The following is a 19,298-nucleotide window of genomic DNA, read 5'->3' as shown; positions in this document are numbered from 1 at the left end:
TATGCCTTAAAGAAGATATGTTTTTGATGACTGAATGCTTCCAGTATGGTAGTTTAGCATTGCTTGATTGTGCCTGACTGTCTCTCATTGACAACACATACCAGAAATAAAAGATTTATTTTACTTTTAATGATTGAGTGAATACTTTCTCTTTACGTGAGAACCCCCTTTGGGACATAAATATCTTTCTAGCCTCATAGTAACTGAATAAGTAGTTTTCTAGATGCTATAGTATCTACTATGTTTGGACTCACAAGTATTTGTCAAATTGGGATTCTTTCTCCCATCTCTCTGAATTTTAGCAGATACTATCTCTTGGGAGAGGAATAAAAGCCCTGAGAATTTCATTCAGTTGGAGCTAAATTTTGCCCAACCACCTCCCATCGCAAAGGACTTGTGTAATCTGTTGACCTCACTTTCGAAGAAGAAAGTAAATTATAAAATTAAAAACAAGTGTTGGTTTTAAAGAACATTAAATTTGTCAGTGCTATAACTCTTCCCTTAAATTAAAGGATTGAAAAAATTAAATTACACTGTTAGTACTGCACAGGAAGACAAGGTTTTAAAATCTGACTATGTTGAGGAAGAAAAACGTCTAATTTGCTGCACAACTGAAGCTTTCAAACAAAATTAACAATGCTTTTTTTTTTTTTTTAGCATTTATTGCTGCAAAGAAAATCCAACACGTATAACCAAAGAACAAGGAACTGGAAATTGTAAAGTATTAAATTGTCACATTTCTGTTTTTAAAATTATTTTATGTACACCTACTGTAAAAGAACCCTGTCCTGGATGGCCCAGGCTAGCCTGATCTCGTCAGATCTCAGAAGCTAAGAAGGGTCAGCCCTGGTTAGTATTTGGATGGGAGACCACCAAGGAATACCAGGGTTGCTGTGCAGAGGAAGGCACTGGCAAACCACCTCTGTTAGTCTCTTGCCATGAAAACCCAAAAAAAGGGGTCGCCATAAGTCGACTGCGACTTGAAGGCACTTCACACACACTGTAAAAGAACATGCAGGATTTCGAAGAGATGATGCACCCATCAGTAACAGCAGTTCAGCAACTGAACCAGCTAGTGAGGGGGTTGAAATGGGCTCTCCCTCACTGGTTATCTTCAGGCAGAGGCTGGACAGCCATATGTTAGGGACGTTTTAGCTTTGCATTTCCTGCATAGTCTAAACCAGGGGTGTCAAACATAAGGCCCAGGGGCCAGATCCAGCCCCTTGAGAGCTTTTATCCAGCTCATGAGCCAGCCGAGGCAGCCACCACCATCCGAGTCCCGATCTGGGCTGGTGAGACATTGCCCATCCTGACCAACTGATATTTATGTTATATCCGGCCCTCGTAACAAATGAGTTCAACACCCCTGGTCTAGACAGCCTATAACTGTGTTGGCGAACCTATGGCACGCGTGCCACTTCCGGCACGCGTAGCCCTCTCTGCCGGCACGCGCGGTTCCTCCAAGCCGCTGGCCTTTCCGGCTCTGCCCCGCCCCGGGTGATCTCCAACCAATAGAGATCAGTTCCCCTGGAAAAAATTGCCACTTTGGCAATTGGACTCTATGGCACTGAAGTCCTTTCCCAAACCCCGCCCTCCTCAGGCACCACCCCAGAAACCTCCCACTCATGGCGAAGAGGAACTTGGCAACCCTAGCCTCTCCCTCTGGGCCCCCTCTGGGGGTGGTATTCAGGTTAAATTGCCGCATTGGCACTCGGCGATAAATATGTGGGTTTTCGGTTGCAGTTTGGGCACTCGGTCTCTAAAAGGTTCACCATCACTGGCCTATAAGATACCTTCCAACTCTGCAATTCTAAGAGAGGCAAAAGCTTGAAGCCAAGAGAGGGGCTTAAAACCTAGTTTGTATCATCAAGTTCACAGTGGATTTTACGTTTTTCTCCCATAACCACAAAGGCCAAAATCTCTCTGATCCACTCTGACTTGGATTCCAATATGAATGCTGATCAACTAGTAGAGTCACTTGTAGGGCTGGATAGTCAAGCGTGCCTGGATAGTTTTGGACTGGTTTACCTAATAGATGCTGACATAATTATGGGAGTTGTGAAGGCCACTTCCTACAAGTTACATCCTTCTCCTTCATGGTTGTAAAAATCTTGTCTTGGGAAAATTAAGCCCACTTTGATACAGGTTATTATTAGCTCTTTGAAAGAGAGCGTTTTTACAAGGCCTTTGAAGGAATATATTTTCCAGCCTTTATTGGGGAAAAAATAAGATCCTCACTGCCTGTGGATGATTCAATGAGCAAGTGATAGGCCTGTACTCAGTCTACCATTTCTTGGCAAGGTGTTTGAATGTATTGTGTCAAAGCAACTTCTCATATTCCTGGATGATACATTTCAATCTGGCATCAGACTGAGCTATGGGATTTTAGCCTTTGTGGTTACGAAAGACAATGAGATGTAGTGGCAGAGTTGGTTTTTATATGCGGACTTTCTCTACCACTTAAGGAAGAATCAAACCGCTTACAATCACCTTCCTTTCCCCCCCCCACAACAGACACCTTTTGAGGTGGGTGAGGCTGAGAGACTTCTAAGAGAGCTGTGACTAGCTCAAGGTCACCCAGCTGGCTGTAGGAGTAGGGAAACCAACCTGGTTCACCAGATTAGCATCTGCCGCTTATGTGGAAGAGTGGGGAATCAAACCAGGTTCTCCAGATTAGAGTCCATTGCTCTTAAGTACTACACCAGTGCTTTGGGTCCCCACTGGGGAGAAAGGCAGGGTGAAAATGAAATAAATAACATAGATATGGGACGCAGACAGCATTGGTTGCTCTGGTGAATTATCTCCATTGGATAGAAGAAACGCCTCTCTTTTAATCCTAGTGAATTGGTCAGCAGCATTTGATACTGTCAGTCATAACGTCCTGGTGCACCACCTTGAATATTAGATGGGGATAAGAGGAACTGGGTACCCCAGGAATCTGTTGCTTCCCACAAGTAATTTACCTATGCGAGACCCTTTTATCTATGGAATTTAGCACCATTAATATAGTGATAATACACAGCTATATATCACTGTAAGTCTCTGGATACTGGTGGTCTCGGCCCTTGCTCAAGGACTGAATAAGTGGCTGACAGTTGAAAAAGTTAAAGCTGAAGCCAGACAAGACAGATGTGAATGCTGATCAGGAAGACTGATGCTTTGGAGATTTTACCTCCCCTCGTGGATGGAGCCGGTTAAGAGGCTGTGCCTGCTCCTGGACCTGGACTGCAGAGTGCAGTAGGAGGACCTTTTGCCAGTTACTTCTGGCTCAAAAGCTGCACTGCTTCTTGGACGCAGCCATCCCAGCCACATTGATCCACACAGCTCTAACCTCAAGATTGGATTGTTGCCCTGTGCTTTATATGGCACTGCCTTTGAAGATGACTCTAAAAACTCAGCTGGTGCAGAAAGAAGCAGCTCATCCAATGACAGAAATCAAACCAGCCATATTACAAGTAATATTAGATCAGTTGATCTGGCTACCATCTTGTTTCTGGATTCAGTTCAAGGTGCTGAGGTTTTTAGCCTTTACTTGAAGAGGTGCCTGAAAAGACCTTGAGGTCCTCTCATCAGAGCTGTGAAGGTGTTATCTCCACCACTATGTGATCTTATCTCACTGCCCCACTGCTCTTCGTGCTCTGCATGCAAAGGCAGGCTGGGGCCTTGGCACCTTTGCTCTCTGTCTTAGAAAGGCAGCAAGGAAAAAAGTCATCTCTATAGGGGCTCGTGACCCAGTAGTGGGCTCCATGACTCACCTGAGTGTCCTGACCCATGGACTGAAGACTAGTGAGTTAGAAGACCTAGATTTTGCCACACAGACGGCCCTAGGGTTGCCAAGCACCAGGTACTAGCTGGAGATCTCCTGCTATTACAACTGATCTCCAGCCGACAGAGATCAGTTCACCTGGAGGAAATGACCACTTTGGCAATTGGACTCTGTGGCATTGAAGCCGCTCCCCTCCCCAAACCCCACCCTCCTCATGCTCTGCCTCCAAAACCTCCTGCCGGTGGTGAAGAGGGACCTGATAACCCTAGTCAAGCCACTTCCCCTAGCTTTTGGGGCAGACTGACCAAAGATGTGTTGATACCTAAGATGGAAGACCCAAATTACATTTCCCCCAGAGTGACAATATTTACATCTGCTCTCAGGTGCTTCAAGGCCTAGCAAGTTTACCACATGCCCAGGTGCCAAGGCCTCTGGTTTCCAGAACGGGCAGAAAAACTGTACCCACAATTTGCATGTAGCTATTAGTGCCTTTTGACACAGCCGTTTGCTCCTTTGGGCAGTTCTATGCAACTGGCTGATGGGACCGGGAGGGCCCGGTTATGCAGCCAGATATATGGGCCTGCAAGCCAGAAGAGCACAAAATTAAGGGAAGTGAACCCTGCCGGTGCTAACTGATCTTACGTGCTGCCAGGGCTACCATGAGCCAAACAGCTCTCATTATGGTCAAGGAGTTAGTCATCCCGCAACAGAGCTCAAACCGGCACAGCAAAGCTTGGAAGCTGCTCAAGAATGAAGGCAGGAAGGAAAGATGGAAGGAAGGAAGGAAGGAAAACACAGACTAGACAGTAAAGTATGGAAAAGACTGGTACAAGCAATAGCTCAGTTTGCCATGTAGACCCAGACCAGGGAACAAGCAGCACACAAATCCTCCTTTAGCAAACAAAAGGGAAGAATTCATTCTCACCAACTGCTGCAAATTTAAAAACACTTTCCTGGGAGTAAGCCACGTTGAATAAAACAGAACTTACTTCTGAGCAGACCTGCTTCTGATTAGCCCCTGTGATATTGGGAGCAGTCAGGCAAACTGTTCTGCCTCTGCTAGCCACGGGGAAGAGCAGAGAGCTGGGCAGGGAGCTGAAGTGCTGGGCCCAGCAATTGCACACAGGCACCCCACTGGTTTCACTTAATCAGGCATTGCTTACTCCCTTCCAAGCTTCATCTTGAAGCACTAAGAACTAGAAACTTCTTTTTAAAAAAAAAAAAACCAATTACATGAAAGTTCAAAGGTAAGGATTCTGAATTTTTGCTCAACAGCTATTTTTGTTCCCTCTGAACTCAGAATGACTTATGTTAAGAAAGACTGCAACCAGACACAAAAGTATTATTTAATTTTATTTATTAATTTCATTTATACCTCACCTTTCTCCCAATGGGGACTCAAAGCAACTTACATTGTTCTCCTCTCCTCCTCCTTTATCCTCACAACAACCCTGTGAGGTAGGTTAGGCTAAAAGTGTGTCACTGGCCCAAGATCATCCAGCAAGATTCCCTGGCAGAAAGGTATGCAAAAGTTGCGTAAGTATGTGCTTACTGTGGAGTTTCAGCACCATTTATTTATCCAAAGGCAGATTCTGTTCTGCTGATAATTAGGGCCACTTCACATTCACTACTTTTGCCTGTTTTGGGCCATGCATGTGCTGGTGATCATACTGGAAGCAGTACAAACTGGGTCGTTCGTACATATACAGAGGAGCGACTTCAACTACCCTTTCCCAAATGCTGTAATCATGGTATTGGTGGAGCACACCTTTAACTCCCTCCCACAGAAATCAATGGAACCAAAATGGTTAGTTTGGACTGAATTCTGCCAATCACTAGCCTGTTGCAAGCAATCCTATATCAGTAATAGGGTTGCCAACCTCCAGGTACTAGCCGGAGATCTCCTGCTATCACAACTGATCTCCAGCCGATAGAGATCAGTTCACCTGGAGAAAATGGCTGCTTTGGCAATTGGACTCTATGGCATTGAAGTCCCTCCTGTCCCCAAACCCTGCCCTCCTCAGGCTCCGCCCCAAAAACCTCCCACCAGTGGCGAAGAGGGGCCTGGCAACCCTAATCAGTAATCTAATCAGGAATCTAATAGAAGGGGGAGATCCACTCCCCCTTTCCAAATGCCTACTAATTTAAAACCAGGTCAGACACAAGAGAATTCCTGTACAGAAAGGGATTCTGGTACTTACAGCTGAACAAGTGTGTTTACAGTACATTCACCACATGTGGCAATCTACACAGGTAGCATGATATTTCTTATAAGAAGAAAGGATTTTGTCAGGTTTGATGTGGCCCTACACTGATGCTTGAAGTTGAAAAATGCAACTGCCCTGAATAAAAAACAACCGCTAAAGGTTAATCATGTGCCAGCAACAAACTGCCATCTCTGGGGAAACAAGACATCAGGGGATCATCCTGCAGATGATAGCAACAGATACAGAGGAGATGGGAACCGTACCAAGACTGGGGCTCTATGTACATTCTGTAGCATTAACAACCCTTCTAGCCACGTTTGGTATGAGTGCACACTGAGGAATTAAACATTAATCATGATTTGTGAGCTCTTCAGAACAACATCAAGATCAGTGCTACTAAAAGGAGTACGGCTGGGGGGGGGAAATGGCGGTGAAGAAAAGTCCGATCTCTAATCTGCATCAGAGATTATAAAAATGCTTTGTTATGCAATGCCAGCAGCCAACACAATAACCTGCTTAATGCACAACTGCATTAATTCCCAGGGTCGGGCCATGAGCAGGATGGAGGAATTGCTTGCTTCCTATGATTGCATCCAGAATTCAATTGTCCGTATGTCCCAAGAGCACAGCTTTATAGTACCATCTGACTAAACTTCATGGACTAGACGCTTACACCAGACCAGTGCTAGCTAGGGGCATCAGGAACATCAGCTAGCTTAGTCTAGAGTGCCGCACGCATTCGTCCTGCAGCATCTGCACACTGCGAAGAATAAGTCAGTGGTTCTGCAGGATAGGGACGAGTTGCACCATTCAGGATTGGGGCAGGCTGTGAGGGTGCATGCATAAGGAGAGAACATGTTTCTCTGTTGCAAATATCAGAGTAAACTAGAATAAATATCAGAGAAGTAGGAGGCAGGCAAGCAAAGAAAAAACAGGTAGGGGGAAGGCAGAGAGAGAGTAGCAGAGAGACAACGCATTGTGCAAGCGTGCTTTAACAAAGGCCCTGGAAAAGCACCAAAAGCAATGGTAGGCTACACTGTGCTTGTGAAGCCGAAGGAATGGAGCTCCAGATGCCGACGCAGAGCTGCCATGGAGAGACAGACGGCCTCGTTTACAACACCCCAGTCAGGACACATCTGAAAACTCTCTGTCCAGCATGCTGAGCTCCCCTGGAAACCTGGCCCAGGAAACACAGCAAACCCAGCGTCTTTAATGTCTCTCCAACCCTCAGTAAACCACAGAGTCATTTACAAGCAGCAGCCCGGGGAAGAAAAGACAGATAAGCCAGCTTTTTTCCTGAAGGATTACAAAAAAATAAAATCACACTGCCGCACTCCCTCCTGATCATCCCAACAGAGCATTAAGAACTGACAACAAAGCAGGAAATATCCTCAACACGCACTAACATCTGGGGAGAAAACACATTATACACATATTGGGATGTGAAAAACTGCCCAGCATTATGAGGCAACACAAATCCACGACTGCCTCTCAGTCATAAGATGTGGTGGTTCAGTCTACTGACTGGGGTGGGCTCGAGCCATTAGCTACAGACAGTTCCTTCCACTTTGAGATGTGATGCAATGCTTTTAGCAGCATACTGTTGAGTGGGTCAAGGAGAGGGGCATGGAGGGGGAGAGAGACTAAGAGAATACTGCCAAACGTGATGATAATGCACTGTGTAGTGGGCTTTACTAACACACCCTTCCACAACCCAGAATCAAGGGATACAGAGACCTTTTCACCCTCTGTTTTCGAAGAAAAGTTTGACTGCTTAACCCTCGATGGGTCAAAAACAATATACAATAAGAAAAAACAATGGAATCTTTATGATTTATCTAAACAGCACGTGAATCACAAACTGGGATCTGGAGAGGACAGGGTGGATGATTTATGGGTACTTGTGGCTTGCTGCTGTTCATTTGGACACAACCACTTTTTGGAACAAGGGGCAGCAAGACAGGGCATCATTGTTTTTGATATGTGGCTAATCAGGGTGCTTGGCTTTGGGTTTCTGGCCCCAGGAGCAAATTAATTTGACAAGCTGGGGGGACCAGGAGGCATGTCAGGTAGGGTTGCCAGGTCCCTCTTCGCCACCGGGGGGAGGTTTTTGGAGCAGAGCCTGAGGAGAGCAGGGTTTGGGGAGGGGAGGGACTTCAATGCCATAGAGTCCAATTGCCAAAGTCGCCATTTTCTCCTGGCGAAGTGATCTCTATCAGCTGGAGATCAGTTGTCATAGAGGGAGAACTCCAGCTAGTACCTGGAGGTTGCCAACCCTAATGTCAGGCCTCATCTATACTGTAGTCACAGATTGTGTAAGAGGCTCTACTGATTTTTTTTTTTTACTGCTATAGGGTCTAAAAGGTCCAACATGACAATAGAAGGTTTGTCCACACCAATGATTAATGATACTATTGAAGTAGTTGGTGGCAGTGACAATAGTAATGTTGGTTAGCTATGTTACCACTGCCATGGGCTACAAAGAGTATGACTCAGATCAGACACAAAGCTAAACCATGATTCCTTACTACTTGAGTAAACCTTCACCTTGCACTCTTCCCTCTTAACCGTCATGTACTATGATTCCCTCCTTTTCCAGGCTGCAGAAAGTCACGCTTCACCATTTTACGCAAACTAGGCATACTATGGTTTGCACAAACCATAGGCATGGCTCCAGCAGAACATTTCCAAGGATGGAAGGATTTCCACCTGGGGAGCATGACTTCCTCACCTCCCCCACCCACTGCAACCCAAAATGTCCCCAAATGCTCCTCCTAGGGAACAGGAGATCCCTGGGTACCATTTTAGGGGGTGTTTGGGGCTGAAGCGCGAGGGTGAAGGCGAGAAGGTCCTGCTTCACAGGTGGAAATCCTTCCACCTATGGAAATGCTCTGCTGAACCCAAGCTATAATTTGTCTGGAAACCAGAATGAAACTATGATCAAACCATGGTTTCCCATTCTGGGTTCCAGGCAAATTATAGCAACCACATTGTACCTAGTTGGATGTATCAATCATCCATCATTTGCTGCAAAACAGGAAGGAGCGGAGGGAACTGCAGGACACAAGAGAAGGTGAGGAGTGTGAGCCCAAGGCTTGTTCATGCAGCGCCAGACAAGGGTTTGGGACTATGTCTGAACTGAGCCAGTGTAGCCCTGCATCCTTTGGAACTTCCTGAATTGTTTTAAAGGGAATTTGCATTACCGTTAATAGCTGTTACTAGCTTAAGTAAGATCTCTTATTGATTTTAAGTGTTGATGATTTATGTATTTGGGCCTTCTTATTAGCTATTTAATGCAATGCCAGGAAAGTGGCACATCAATTAATAAATAATCTCCAAGTGCCCCACGCTAACCAGCCAGTTGACTGCATTTTCTAAGAGGGCAGATAATTGTCTTCTGTCTTATGAAGGTGTCAGCAGTTGTCGGCACCCAGGCAACCTCTATTGTGGCCCCCATCTGGTAGAATGGCCTGCCTGAAGAGGTCAGGAAGACTCCCACATTATTCCTCAGTTAAACGTGTAAAATGGAACTGTCTATAAAAGGAACAGGGTTCTAACTTAATGGCTTCAGAAATTTTAGGTAATTTTCATTACATTTCTTGTTGCATTATACTTAGGGTTACCAACCTCCAGGTACTAGCTGGAGATCTCCTGCTATTACAACTGATCACCAGCCAATAGAGATCTGTTCACCTGGAGAAAATGGCCACTTTGGCAATTGGACTCTATGGCACTGAAGTCCCTCCCCTCCCCAAACCCCGCCCTCCTCAGGCTCCCACCCAAAAACCTCCTGTCAGTGGCAAAGAGAGACTTGGCAGCCCTAATTATACTGTATTACAATGTTCTCAAAACTTATTTTTTTAATTGCATTGATTGTTGGGTATATTATTCTGGGGGTTCTTGAGTTCTCAAATTTTGTAATCCAGTTTTTATTTGTTATATGGGTTTTTTGTTGCATGGTTTAATCGTGTGGTCTGTCTTGAGACTCAGTGAGAAAGGTAGGCTAAATGAAGTAAGCGCGTCAATAAAATCAGTCAGTCTTCTGTGCATACAGTGCTTTAAGTAAAAGAAAAAGGAAGTGAGATTATTTAGTTCAAAATTAGACCAAAGTTAGCCTGGGGTCCATTTGCCACCTTTAGATAGATAGATTTGCCACCTTGTCTGCCAACAAGTCAGAATCAGGCATTCCAACTCTGAGATCCCCCCCCCAGTTGGTCAACAATTGTGACCAAGCAGACTAGCCAGTTTCATCTTCTTGCCTTGCTCAAGCTAGAGACACCTGTGGAGCCAGGAAAGCAGCTTTAGAGAGCTTCTGCTGTTGGAAGTAGGGGAAGCTCTCTCTCATCTCCAAACACCCTCTCTCTCAGCAGCAACTGTCTCGCCCAGTTCCAGCCCCTAAAGCATTACTGGACTTGACACACAGGAACACATGAAGCCGCCTTACACTGAGGCAGACCCTTGGTCCATCAAAGTCAGTATTGTCTACTCAGACTGGCAGCGGGTCTCAGGCAGAGGTCTTTCACTTCACCTACTTGCCTAGTCCCTTTAACTGGAGATGCCGGGGATTGAACCTGGGACCTTCTGCATGCCAAGCAGATGTTCTACCACTGAGCCACAGCCCCTCCCCTTGACAAGTCAAGACGGAATAGTACCCAGACTTTCCTACCCTGTCTTTCAAAGAGAGAGCTTCATCTTCTTCCAGCAACCAAAACCTTTAACTCAGCAGATCCTATTTCCAGCTAGCCTAGTGCAGACAGGTGATATGCATGCGAAACATTTTCTTAGAGTCTCTTCCCAACACTGGTGTGACTGGCCTGCTTTATCCCGGGATGGTTTACACCCAGCTGAAAAATGAAAGATTATTCTGTCCTCCTGAAAAGTGAAATGACATCCCATCCCTCCAACTGCTGTGCATGTCTAGGAACTGACCTGAGTCAGTCACCGAACATCAAGAAGTCAGTGGGTATCATATAGAATATATGTGCTAACCTGCTCCACTGTGAAGTTCAGCCAGCACATTATAAAAAAGGAAATGGTGGCTATGGCCAGTGGATTATACCTAAAGAGTCAATCTTTTAATCTGTGTCACGATTTCAAAATATCAGGCAGCTACAACCCTCTCTCTTTAGCACCTGCTCTGCATATGAAGTTTTAGGAGAATTATCAAGTTTGCTGGGACCGTTAAGTTCCATTCATTAAAAAAGAGTGCATGGAAATAGTAAATTGAAGCTCCCCTCCCCTAACTTGCATGCTATGTTAGCTTTAAACTGTGGCTGAAATCATTACAGTCTATGGAGAATGTCTCAAAGAAGTCTTTAAGTCACTCTACAGTACGGTTCAATACAAATTAGCAGAAGTGGACTGTATGCTTATGACCTTCTTCTGAGCAACACCGTCCAGCTACTAATGGCCTCGTGGATCAGAGTGAGCTTGTCAATGTCAGCAAGCTCTTTTCTACCTGCTGCCCAACTAAAGAAACACTACAACCAAGCAACTACTTTAAGAGCCACGCTTAGCAAAACCCTACAACAAGAGGAGAGGTCATGCAATTTGCTACAAGGAGGCAAAATGTCCAATGGGATCCTCCTGGTGTTCAACATGACACCGTCACTACCTGGACTTTCCCAGTGACATACTAGGAACATTTTCCTGGGAGTAGCCCGATGGAACAGATCTGAGAAGGATTCTGAGAACAGCTACTTAGGAAGGCAAAACAGATTCAATGCTGTGAAGAACGGTTGAAAGGATTCTACTAGGCACCAATGGGGCAAAGTTATCAGACTCTGCCCGGACATACTGCCTCTTGCTTGAGGTGAAGTGTGATAAATCAAGGCCCATACTGCATATGCCTCCTAAAACAGACATCACTGCAATAGCAGTGGCAAGGAATCTCTCTGTAGCTGATAAGCTTCAGCAGAAAATGAGGTAGTATCTTTATAGCACAACTAATGTAAGATCTTTTCTAGGAGCATCCTGGCATTAAAAAAAACTTGGCCAGATCACCCTATTAAATATGGCCCGGTCAAACCATTGAGCTTCTAACACGTTATTACACAGGAGTAAGAGCAGTGTACAGAGACATTCAGAACTTGCATGGAGGCTGCGCTAACCATTTTGCCTGCTGTGTGAACCACAGACAATTAAAAGGGCTGGCATTCCCATGGCAGTGAAGCCTGTAATTGTAGTGCTGAAAACATTAATCAGTGTCATTCTTTTTAATCAGCGACGATGCCCTGTGAAAAGACACCCTACACTTAAATTGTTGCTGAGACTATTCTATGAGCTTGTCTCGAGCCGAGCAATATGTTTTCAGGTTATTTTTTTTTTACAAAGCACAAAGAGACAGTTCGCCAAATATTGTCTAATCAGCCTGTGAAATTAGATAACTAATATTTAATACAAGAAACTAAACAAGCAGAAAAACCCGTAGCTAAGTCAATTACACCTCCAGCCATGGACACACACACACCCTGTTGAAAGCAATCTGTTTGTACATCAGTTCACGCATGATTATACAATAGCTTAATGTCCCAAAATTAGAGCACCTAATACAAACAGGAAACAAATGAGTGCTCAACAGCAGCCAAAGACCTATTGGGGCTGGGGGAGAAGAAAACACCACATAGAATATATTTGTTTTAAAGTGATCCTTGTGTAAGAGGCCTGCTATGAGTTTTCATTAATGGGATCAGAAAGCACAGCTGATTTGTAAAGGATATCACTGTCCTTCCAGGAACTCGGTGTGAAAATGGAACATTTACTGTGCCTCTTTTACCCCACATCAGCTTCAAAGTGCTTATTGTGCGACATTGCATGTAGCCTGCCAACCTTCTGGAGAGCAAGGAGACAGCTTGAGTTCTGACACAGAGGTTATTAAAACAGATCCTTTACAAGAGAGCCCTGGGGTTATAAAAACACATTGAGAAAGCCACAGCGTGGCGTCTGAAGCCCAAGGGCTCGGTGTTGATGCAGTTTGTGTTCTATTTACAGCAGCCCTGCTGTAAGTCTTTCCAGGATCCCGCTACATGGTCCAGTTTCTGCAACTAACTCCATGTGGAAAAAGGCCTCAGATCATAGAATCACAGAGTTGGAAGGGACCACCAGGGTCATCTAGTCCAACCCCCTGCACAATGCAGGAAATTCACAACTACCTCTCCCCTACACCCCCAGTGACCCCTACTCCATGCCCAGAAGATGGACAAGATGCTCTCCCTCTCATGAACTGCCTAAGGTCATAGGATCAGCATTGCTGACAGATGGCCATCTAGCCTCTGCTTAAAAACCTCCAGGGAAGGAGAGCTTACCACCACAATTACATCAAGTTCACAGTGAACAGATCCAAGAATCTGGCTGCACGGGCTCTAGAACAGAGCCAGGGTCCCACAGAGCAAAAAAAAACAAAAACAAAAACCCTGCAGCCTTTACCCTCCCAGGCAATCCCACTGATTTCAATAGTCACTCCAGTGACTAAGAGCTCTGTTAGTTATGTAAGGCTTGCAACACTTCTATGTCAAAATTGTCCAAATCGTTTTTGGGTCAATCAAGTAGCACCCACGGTCCTTTGATATTATTCAGATGAGCCCTTTGAATGCTTCTAAAGATACATCCTTCAATAATTCAAGAGGAGAAAAAAATGCAGGCAAAGTTAGAAAGGGATAAGGAAACGGGAACGGTGGGAGAGATTTTCCAGATGCAAGTAGAATGAAGTCATTGCTGATGAGGTTTAGCCCAACTGGAACAGGAAAAGAAGAGTAGCAGCAGGTGGGAGAGAGTGTTCAGCCAAATGTGAAATAGGGATAAACCAGGGAAAGGGGGTAAAACAATAATGGTTAGTCTGGGGAGACTGTAAGAATGAAACAGACTGCAAGAATTTTAACCTCAACTCTGTCCTAAAGTAAACACAGGAGAAGAACACATAAAAAAAGACACCCACAAATAATTGTGAAGTCTACCGTTAACTTTCCTGACATGCAGAACTTTTGTGCTATTGAAGTGGACATGGATGTCAATCTACTGGCCACAGAAGACAACAGGCTGCCCAAACGCAACTACCAGCAATCCTCATTTATGCATGGCTGTTTCCCTCACGGTCACCTCTCCGATGACTTCGGGTCTTTGTGTTCATTATGCATGCTGTTCCCAACCGTCAGAGGTCGCCTCACTCTCCCCCTGCGTTTCCCTGCATTTTCAAATTTGAGATAAAACAGGTCCCTGAAAACACGGGGAAATGCAGGGGGAGACCAAGGCGACCTCTGACTGTCAGAAACAGCATGCATGATCAACACAAAGACCCGAAGTCGTTGGGAGAGGTGACCACAAGGGAAACAGTATGGCATAAAAGGCCATACTCTTCTAAAGGGGGTGTTTTTAGTTATACAAGATCTTATTTTTGTCCAGTCAACTTTTCTCCCATTAATATGTTTGAAATGATGATTTATAGGTGGTGAAAGCTAAGGTTTTTTGTTTTTTTTTAACTGCATTTGCTCAACTGGACATGTCAAAATCACCATATGATTGAATATGGTTTCAGATAAGAAAGCAATCAGTTCTTGATTTGCTAAGTATCAATTTGGTAGAATTGTAACCCTCATGGGATGTCAGCAGATGCTTTCTATAGCTATGGATAGTAGACACAGGGGGGAAAACACCCTTAGGATCGGAGGGTTCAACTAGATGTTACAATGGGTTCAACTAGATGTTACAATGCCAGCAAATCTCCCACTGCTCTTCAAAATGAAAACAGCACCCTTGGTCTTACCTGATTCAGACTAGCCCATGGTTGCTTTTAAGCCAGTGCCTGTGTTTTCTCTCCAGTTAGGAGAGTGGCAGGGGCAGGGGGAGCTCTCTCATTCTCTCTCTCTCTCTCTCTCACACACACACACACAATGCATTGCTCTGATCCCAGTCAGGGATTCCCACAACTCTCTCTCTCTCTGTTTGTGTGTGTATAAATATTTAGCAAAACTCTGCAATTCTATATTTGTGGGAAAGGAGTTGTTAAGGACCTGCTGCATTGCTTATTTCCATGCTCAGCATATGAAGAATTAAGAGCCAAATAGCTGGCCAATTTATCTGTGAGAAACAGCCCTTTGGCCCACCAACAAAAAATGACTAGCCATCAGGCAGGAGAAATTGAGTGGAAGAGGTAGGCTCCTTTGCATTCACAACTGCGGATGTATGAAAGAATTGTCGGGGGGGGGGCAGCGTATGTGATTGCTTCAGAATAACCAACTTTAAATCTCTCCTGTGATTTTATGTTCTGTTCTTGTCAGAACACAATTTCAACAAATAAAGTGTTGGTGATACAATCTATATACCGGTAGTAACAGCCAAGTCGGACAAATCTGAGGGGAGGGGGAAAGCAGATGCCTCCCACAAGTCCTTGTGGGTTGCCACTTGTCAAGTTCTGATTCAGAGGCTAGCGTTTGAGAGCATCAGGCTGTACAGGAGCAGGGCCAGTAAGAAAGGTGGCAACCTGACCAGAAAAAGGGGCTAAAGAAGTTGTGGTGTCGAATTAATATTCCCCTGTACTGGTGTTATGACGCTTGGGCGTTCAGGGCCCTCCTCCACTCTTGTGTTCTACCACAGCCCTCTTAAGATCAACCAAGGGAGCCCTCTCGACTGTACTATCTGCATACCACTTCTGAACAGCACCCAAAGGGGAAGCGCCCCAATAGCTGTCCAGACCTGAGCGTTTCCTAAGCAACATTGTAAACTATGTTTTCCCTTGGCTTCCACAACTGTTATGCAATTTTCATATATATGTGCATGGGATATTTCAGCTTGTCAGTCTCACAGCTTGCTCCTAGGCATACTCAGAAGTCACCCTGAGTTCAATAGGACTTGGCCCCAGGTGTGCATAGAGGACTGCAACCTGTAATATTCAAAAGTCGCTGCACGTTTTATTACAGTCCCAGGCTACCAGAATCTGGAGCAGGTGATCCTATATCAGTGGCTTTTAAACTTTTGGGGATCATAGACTCCTTTGAGAAGCTGATGAAAGCTATGGACCCCCTCCCCAGAAAAAAAATATCATCTACATTTGGAAAGAAGGTGGCTGAGGGGAGACATGATAGAGGTCTATAAAATCATGCATGGTTTGGAGAAAGTGGACAGGGAGACGTTTTTCTCCCTCTCCCATAATACTAGAACACGGGGTCATCTGCTAAAGCTGGAGGGTGAGAAATTCAAAACAGATAAAAGGAAGATTTTTTTCACACAACACATAGTTAAATTGTGGAACTCCCTGCCCCAGGATGTGGTGATGGCTGCCAGCTTGGAGGGCTTTAAGAGGGGAGTGGACATATTCATGGAGGAGAGAGGTATTCATGGCTATTAGTTAGAATGGATACTAGTCACGCAGCATACCTATTCTCTCCAGTATCAGAGGAGCATGCCTATTATTTTGGGTGCGGTGGAACACAGGCAGGATGGTGCTGCTGCACTCGTCTTGTTTGTGGCTTCCTAGAGGCACCTGATTGGCCACTGTGTGGACAGACTGCTGGCCTTGATGGGCCTGGGTCTGATCCAGCAGGGCCTTAAGTTCTTTCTTATGTTCTTATGGCGATGATGACTGCTATATGTTACCTGACCATGTACAGTAGCATCCCATGCCACCCTACACTAGTCTGGAGAGAAACAATACCTTAACATCATTTGGCAAAACAGATTTTTTTTCCACAAAGGCCATTTATGCATGGGAGGTTTTGCCTTGGAATTGCCTCTCTCTAGATGCACATTTTTCCCATCCACATTCCCAAAAATCAACAATAAGCCCCCATGCAGAGTTTTGAGAATTCTGATGGGGGGAATGAGCATTTAGAGAGTGGCAAATCCAAGGCAAAACCTCTCATGCATAAATGGCCAAAGATTTTTTTTTAAGGAACAAGATTTTTTTTGTTTGTTTCTGGTTCATATAGCCCCTGCTCCCCTTAAGAGTCCATGGACCACTTCTGCCCAAAATAGAGCCAGGCAACTGTTTACAATGTACTTGTTCCGAACAGCCTCAAGTTAGAAGGATAGAAACTGCAGCAAACCAATCTGCGCCCTTCTCCGAGGATGACCCCAGGGGTAGAGATCCTGCAGGTACACAGCAAAGAGCTAGAAAAGGGCAAGAGTCCAGTAGCACCTTAAAGACTAACAAAAAATATTTTCTGGTAGGGTATGAGCTTTCGTGAGCCACAGCTCACTTCTTCAGATACTTCGTATCTGAAGAAGTGAGCTGTGGCTCACGGAAGCTCATACCCTACCAGAAAATATTTTTGTTAGTCTTTCGTATCTGAAGAAGTGAGCTGTGGCTCACGAAAGCTCACACCCTACCAGAAAATATTTTTGTTAGTTTTTTTTGGTTATTTTTTTGTTAGTCTTTCATATTTGAAGAAGTGAGCTGTGGCTCACGAAAGCTCATACCCTACCAGAAAATATTGTTGTTAGCTTTTTGTTAGTCTTTCGTATCTGAAGAAGTGATCTGTGGCTCACAAAAGCTCACACCCTACCAGAAAATATTTTTGTTAGTTCTTTGTTAGTCTTTCGTATCTGAAGAAGCGAGCTGTGGCTCACGAAAGCTCACACCCTACCAGAAAATATTCTTGTTCGTCTTTCAGGTGCTCCTGGACTCTGGCCCCTCTTCCACTACTGCAGACAGGCGAACACGGCGACCCCCTGTGCATTGAGCTGGCAAAGAGCTGGCAATCAGAGACGGCTTTCGGGATCAGAGCCTGGCAGGATGCGGGCAGCGCCGCCCCGCATGGCTTTGAGCATTTGACCCTCGGAGAAGGAGAGGGCACGGGGCGGGCTGCCCACCACCACCAGCTGCAGCAGCATCCTGGCTGCCAACGGGGATGCCCGAGCCGGGGGGGGTTGGAGGAGGAGGAGGAGGCCGGGGGTGGGGTGGGGGGGTCTTACGTTCTCTTGAAGACGCCTCCCAGGCAGCTGCCGAGCAGCAGGCAGAACTGCTGCGAGAAGAAGACCCAGGTGATGTGCGAGAGGGAGCTCTGGGTCTGGCAGCGCAGGTCCAGCAGGGTGGGCCCCAGGAAGGCGATGCACAGGCCGAAGCTGAAGAAGACGCTCCAGTAGGTCAGCGTGGGCTGCAGGTTCCTCTGGAAGAGCGTCGCCACCCGCGCATCCCACCGCCACATCCTCGGCCCCGCAGCGCCTCGGCCGCCCAGGGCCAGCCGGCAAGGGGACCGCAGAGGCAGAGGCGCCGGCAGCGCCCCCCCCCCCCCGACGCCCGCCCTGCACGCCCGCCCGCTGCAGCTGCCGCCTCCCCCGGGGCCGCCCGCCTCGCGCTGCCGCCCCGCTCGCCGCCTTGCAGCAGGATGCGAGTCGCGGGCGGCGGCGGCGGCGCTGGCCCCGCCCCGCCCCTCCCGCCGCGGGCGAGGAGGAGCCAGCCCGCCCCCAGCCGGGGCGCTCGCCTCCGTCCGCGCACAGGTGCGGCGGCAGGGCGGAGCCGCTCCGGGCAGAAGGACCGAAGGACGGCCCTGCTGGGTCGGACCCAGGCCCATCAAAGCCAGCAGGCTGGCCGGCCAGGGGCCTCTAGGAAGCCCCCAAACAAGACGCCTGCAGCGGCAGCCCCGTCCTGCCTGTGTCCCACCGCACCCAGTATAATAGGCATGCTCCTCTGATCCTGGAGGGAATAGGCATGCAGCATGACTAGTAGCCATTCTTACTAACAGCCATGAATACCCCTCTCCTCCATGAACACGTCCCCTCCCCTCTTAAAGCCCTCCAAGCTGGCAGCCATCACCACATCCTGGGGCAGGGAGTTCCACACTTTAACTATGCGTTGTGTGAAAAAAATACTTCCTTTTATCCGTTTTGAATCTCTCGCCCTCCAGCTTTAGCAGATGACCCCGTGTTCTAGTATTATGGGAGCGGGAGAAAAACTTCTCCCTGTCCACTCTCTCCAAACCATGCATGATTTTATAGACCTCTATCGTGTCTCCCCTCAGCCGCCTTCTTTCCAAGCTAACCAGCCCTAAGCGTCTTAACCGCTCCCCGTGGGGCAGTTGCTCTAGACCCCTGATCACGTGCTCTGCACGACCCGTCCAGAAATGAAGCGAGAAAGCAATACCCCCCCCCCAACCCCAGTTCCCCTGCAAATGCAAGGACACGAGCCCGTCGAGCTGAGCTCGGGCCGGGCTGCTCAGGGACGCCCCCCCCCTCCCCATGGCGTTGCTTCAAGGGTCCCCCTGTGCAGAGCAGCGCCTGAAGCCAGGCGTCGGGAGCAAAATCCTACACGCGTCTTTTCCCGCCGCGGGTGTGCAGTAGCAATCGCGGCTGCCCGCCGTCGAGGGCTCCCGGCGCTTGCGGTCATCACACGTGAC

The 19,298-nt window shown here is 46.8% G+C and overlaps 1 protein-coding gene across 1 annotated transcript in view; it reads right to left on the bottom strand.

Moving 5' to 3' along the window:
* MFSD4A (major facilitator superfamily domain containing 4A) overlaps nt 1-18,131 on the bottom strand; it is a 50,773-nt gene extending 32,642 nt beyond the window's left edge. Inside the window, exon 1 of the mRNA XM_056867729.1 lies at nt 17,878-18,131. Coding sequence (XP_056723707.1) covers nt 17,878-18,110 — 233 coding nt within the window. The 5' untranslated portion in view covers nt 18,111-18,131. The remainder of the gene's footprint in view (nt 1-17,877) is intronic.
* Between the last annotated feature and the right edge of the window lie 1,167 nt (nt 18,132-19,298).

This window comes from Euleptes europaea, chromosome 2 (assembly GCF_029931775.1).
Source record: "Euleptes europaea isolate rEulEur1 chromosome 2, rEulEur1.hap1, whole genome shotgun sequence".
NCBI classification, from domain to species: domain Eukaryota; kingdom Metazoa; phylum Chordata; class Lepidosauria; order Squamata; family Sphaerodactylidae; genus Euleptes; species Euleptes europaea.
This window is presented reverse-complemented; position numbering and strand designations above follow the sequence as displayed.